The sequence below is a fragment of the Arctopsyche grandis genome, chromosome 10 (assembly GCF_051622035.1).
Source record: "Arctopsyche grandis isolate Sample6627 chromosome 10, ASM5162203v2, whole genome shotgun sequence".
NCBI classification, from domain to species: Eukaryota; Metazoa; Arthropoda; class Insecta; order Trichoptera; family Hydropsychidae; genus Arctopsyche; species Arctopsyche grandis.
In genome coordinates, this window is record NC_135364.1 from 17,128,645 (window position 1) to 17,133,999 (window position 5,355).

General features: G+C 36.0%; 1 protein-coding gene across 1 annotated transcript; it reads left to right on the plus strand.

Moving 5' to 3' along the window:
• Positions 1–2,932: 2,932 nt before the first annotated feature.
• LOC143917711 (uncharacterized) lies at positions 2,933–4,963 on the plus strand. The gene is made up of 2 exons (XM_077439292.1): positions 2,933–4,656; positions 4,774–4,963. The coding sequence occupies exons 1-2, from the start codon at positions 3,095–3,097 to the stop codon at positions 4,961–4,963; spliced, it is 1,752 nt and encodes a 583-aa protein (XP_077295418.1). The 5' UTR covers positions 2,933–3,094.
• The last annotated feature ends 392 nt before the right edge of the window (positions 4,964–5,355 follow it).

The following is a 5,355-nucleotide window of genomic DNA, read 5'->3' on the forward strand; positions in this document are numbered from 1 at the left end:
CCGAAAACGAAAAAGTGAAAGAGAATGAGACGAAATTGCCTCCGTTTTCATGTAAATGACCCGACACAAATTCGGCTCGCGTTTCCTGTGTTCGATGATTGCTGGGTTGCACCTCGTAAAATAGAAAGTGGGTACCATTTTATATCCACCCGCCCACCCACCCGCACATTCACTAATTGTATAATTTCTACAGATGACAATAACACTGCTTGACAACATCTATTTAACAACAATACGGGCGTGCATTTGTTGACTTCTCCACAAATGTTTTACTTTACGTACTTTCTGCTTTACAGGAGAGATTATACAATTACTACAATTATCGGCACGACGTTTACGGTTCATGTAAATGTGTTTTAGACATCATATTAATTGACGTAATGGTATCGTTATTATTTCTTACATTTATTGGCGTAATGGTATTGTTATAGTTACCCAATGCCAACCATGTTTATGTACATATGTAAATAGACTAGTGAGGTGCATAGTACGTAATGGATAAAATTCAGTAAAAACTGTATTCGGTATTGAATTAGACGATCTAAATTTCTCACGTTTTTAAACTGTCATTATTAATTGGTGATCATTATGGCATTAATCCATGAATACCATAATGATCATTTATTTATTATGTATTAGCATAATATGATCTTTTTAACATATGTATGTACCTAACATACACAAATTTTCCACGCTCTAAGATTTTCTTTTTTTTAACTATACGAACGTATTTATGTAAATAAAAATATGAAAATATCACATATGAAAAAAATTCGATCACAGACTGCTAATGCGCTATAATATTATATGAAATTTGTATCTATAGATTATAATTTAATAGATTTTTGACATCAGTTAGGAAAAAAACGTATTTAAGAAAAAAATTATATATATACATACAGACATACATATGTATGTATGTATCTGAATATAATTCATACATATAATTAGGTATGTAAATGATTTATGCAGTACTTAATAAATATGTTTTTAGAATTAAACATTCGTCTACTTTCTAAACATTGATTATAATAATTATATCTCAGTGTATAACTGAACGATTTAAAATTACATCATCTAAAATACATGATGTGATTTCATAAAATGTATGTATACATACATGTAAAGTTTTTCTAATTGAAAATATTTGTAAAGAAAAATAAATTTATACATTTTTACTTTCACTTGACATAGTAAATGTGAAAAATGAAGCATAAAGAGCGTTGTAAACCACAGATCTAACCGGAAAAGCTCCGATTTGTCATCGAAAATCACCTATATTCTGACGAGCTGCGGGCATTAGAATATGGATTTTGAGACGGTGATGTGTCCAGAGGCGCCTCTGGAGAAACTCCAGGTGGAAAATCATCTGGTGGGAGGTGGGTGGGTGAGGGGGAATCCCCCACTTCCGTTGTGTCAGTGACCCACTGACACACACTGACTCACATTGACTCGCACTCGCGCATTGACGCGCAGGCGCGCGAACGCCTGCACATCTCGACTCCGGATCGAATACTTTTAGTGAAATTTTAACATCAATCTACGATTATTTTTTTCAACTTAAGTGTCTATAAAATACAAGTGCATCTTTGAGAATCAAATATAAAAAAGTTCGGGATTTTTGTAATGAAATCGCTAGTTTCTTCGTAAGTTTGGTGCTTGTTTTAACACCGTGCGGGTAGTCTGATTCGAATCGTGTTTTCGATATGTTGATATTAAGTAGTATATGTGTGAATTTTAAACGTTTTAATTCTTAAGGTGTTTATTCAAACTATTTGAAATAATTTTGTAGTGGTAAACGTAGGTAAATTAAAGTTATATTAAAATTTAAAGATTAGCGGTTTGTTTTCACTCATCCCGTAGCGCAATTAAATACGAAACGGTTTCCGTTACGGAAGCGTTATTTGCACTTATTTTTATACTGAAACGATTAACTTCAATCCATAATTTATGGATGAATGTATTTTGTTCAAGAGAGTGCACACCATATTTAGTGTTTGTTTGATACTGTACAAACTTTCATACAAATGTATTCAATATTAGACGATAGTTATTACTGACTTTTAACTTCTCAACTTTTACGAACACTTCAGAAGCCAATTTTTGAAGCTGTGATAAAAATTTGTCACAAAACTATGATTATATTATATTTCAAATAGACTGTTCCACATGAGTAATTATAAAATACGTACATTTATTTGAGACATAAATATTCAAACCATACTTACATATATTCAAATATCACGTATGAAATATTCCAAATGATCAATTTACATATAGCAATTTTTTTATTACATAAATGAAATAAAAATGCAAACGCATTTTTTCAAGGTCATATGTTGGTAAAAATTGACACAACAATTAAACAACTAGAGCTGAACTGCGATTGTGATCTGCATATTATTAATTTATTAACACCAACGAAAGTTTAAGACTATTTCTATTCATAGTCAACATTTTATTTTTTCCCCATTTACTTAAATATATTTTTATTTAATTGAAATTTTTTTCTATTTATTTACAGAAAATTCGACAAAATTGAAAATCGAACAGTTTCACAATGAGGAAGACGAGGTACTTGATTGCGGCCATCGCTGTATTTTGGTTACAGGTAAATATTATTTCCCTTAAAGTTGATAAGAAAATTATTTATTAAAATATGCGGAAAAAATTAAATCGACCTTCGCTGTCTACTGTCTTCTTTTGTCTGCAACAGTGCAGACTAAATTATTAAGTAAAAGTTAAACTTTGTCGAGCGTTTAACGCTCTAGCGGTTTCTGGGTCACCCGTCGCAAGATTGTCTTATCTATAAAGCGTTCGCGTTCATTCAAGTTTTATCAAGTAAAAAAAAAAACACTTTAAACTGCATGCTTTCACTACATAGCTGCCATTCCGCATTATTTAAATTACAATTGGACTTTCACAGGAGGCGAGATGCGACGCACCACTTGTGGATTCGGCGGCACTACCATTGGAGCACAGAGGCGGAGGATATGGTCCTCCAGGACCTCCAAGGAGCGATGATCCTTGGCCCTTGGCCTCGCCGGATAGTCCTCAAATCAAGCACCTACAAGTCCAATGCGAAAAGACTCACATGAGAGTCAACATAGAATTCGATCGGCCCTTCTATGGAATGATCTTCTCCAAAGGATTCTACAGCGATCCTCATTGCGTACATTTAAAACCGGGAACGGGACATTTGAGTGCCACCTTTGAGATATTCCTCAACAGTTGTGGCATGTCCAGTTCGGCGAATCATAACGTAGCTGCTTATGGAAGTCCAACACCTAGCGGAAGCTATGTGGAGAACACTATCATAATCCAGTACGATCCTTACGTGCAGGAAGTTTGGGATCAGGCAAGGAAACTCAGATGCACCTGGTACGATTTCTACGAAAAGGCTGTAACATTCAGACCGTTTCAAGTTGATATGTTGCATGCCGTTACGGCGAACTTTCTTGGAGACAACTTGCAATGCTGGATGCAGATCCAAGTCGGAAAAGGACCTTGGGCATCAGAAGTGTCAGGCATTGTAAAAATAGGACAAACGATGACGATGGTTTTGGCTATCAAAGACGACGAGAACAAATTTGACATGTTAGTCAGAAACTGTGTAGCTCATGACGGAAAGCGAGCCCCAATTCAACTGGTGGATCAATACGGCTGTGTAGTACGTCCGAAGATCATGAGTCGCTTCCAGAAGATTAAGAACTTCGGTCCTTCAGCTTCGGTAGTATCATTTGCATATTTCCAAGCCTTCAAATTCCCGGATTCGATGAACGTACACTTCCAATGTGTTATCCAAGTATGCAGATACAACTGCCCCGAACCCAAATGCTCTGGACTTGGACATGGATTATCTTCGGAATATGGAGTACCACTTTTAGGAGGAAACAGCTTGGGAGGAGGTGAATATGGAACTCCTCATGGCGAATATAATTTACCACCTGGTCTTCCGCACTCCGAGTATGGCGTCCCTCCAGCTTTCCCAGATCCTCGCCATCCTGCTGATGCTACCGGAGCCTTTTCAGAAAATAGAGAAGATGTAGTACCACCACCCCAAGCTCAAGTATCATCTTCGACTTCAAATGGTTCTGGATCTTCGTCTCCATCACCTCAACTATCTCAAAATAATAATGAGGTACACCTACCACCTCCACCTCCACCTGGTACTCGCGAAGCTTACAATACAGTCATTAGGGCGGGAAGTATTGACCAATCAGAAGGTAATCTGGTTACATTAGGAGGACGACCGAGATCAGTAGATGATCTTCCAGAACAATTGCAAGGCGCAAGAAGACGCCGAGGAACCGACGATAACATGCATATAATTGTCAGTAGAGTATACAAAAGAGAAGCCCAAGAAATGACCGATGTCAACACAAGTAGAATAATTCAAGTTGTAGCACCTGGAGATGTCAACTTTGCATTGAACAGTGCTCAGAACAATGAGACTGTTATTGTACAATCTCTGGGAGACTCAGATTCAGAAACCATTTGTATGTCAGTACCAAGTTTCGTAGGTGGTTTGGTCATGTTATTGTTGGTGCTAATTGTCGCATCTTTGGTAGCTGCTTTCCTCTTCGTGAGGGTGAGGGCTGTTGATAGGAAAACAGCAACGACTACGTTCGTCGGAGGCGATTATGATAATCCAGGGTTCGTGAAGATCGCCAATTGAGATGCCATCAGTATAGTGGGATGACCGTCAGTGTCAGAGACTGTGTAAAAATTAAATTATAGGAAAGAAACTTAAGACTTTGTACGCATCCAAAGATCACGAGGTGTTAGCCCGCTGATGATGTGCAGCGGACCCGTGCTACCTCCTCCTGTTAAAAATCCCCTTCCTTTTGTCCCATCCCTTATTCCATTCCCCAACCATATTCCGAGACTAATATTAAATTTTATAAACGTTCACTTCTATACACAATCCTTTTCGACAGCCAATGAAGCTTTAAACTACTAACAAAAAACTATTTATTCTTAGTATATAAATATTGTGTAATATTTATTATGATAATTATGAATTACATGCAGCAAAATGCGAACGACTCAGTAAAATGTCGACGACAATCTTAAACTAGATAGGAAAAACAAATTGTAAATCGTTAATATTAAATAATATATTTTTTCCGATTGATTTGGTTTTATTATTTTTCAGGTGTCATTTCATATTATGTTTTTTTAGAGGGTGAATTGCAATAACGTCAAAAAAATAAAATGAATATTAAATCTAGTCATTAGGTATGTATATTTTTATTTCATCGTAAAGTGAATATTGTACCTAATTGAAATATAAATATTATATGAAATGAAAGCTAAAAAAATGATTTTTGTTCTACTGTTACTTTTACGATT

What these genes read in the sequence shown, in the direction of transcription:
- LOC143917711 (XM_077439292.1), top strand. Translation starts at nt 3,095, where the DNA reads ATGAGAGTCAACATAGAATTCGATCGGCCCTTCTATGGAATGATCTTC. An exon ending in GGCGATTATGATAATCCAGG is followed by an intron (nt 4,657 to 4,773) that starts GTTCGTGAAGAT and finishes ACGCATCCAAAG; the next exon opens with ATCACGAGGTGTTAGCCCGC.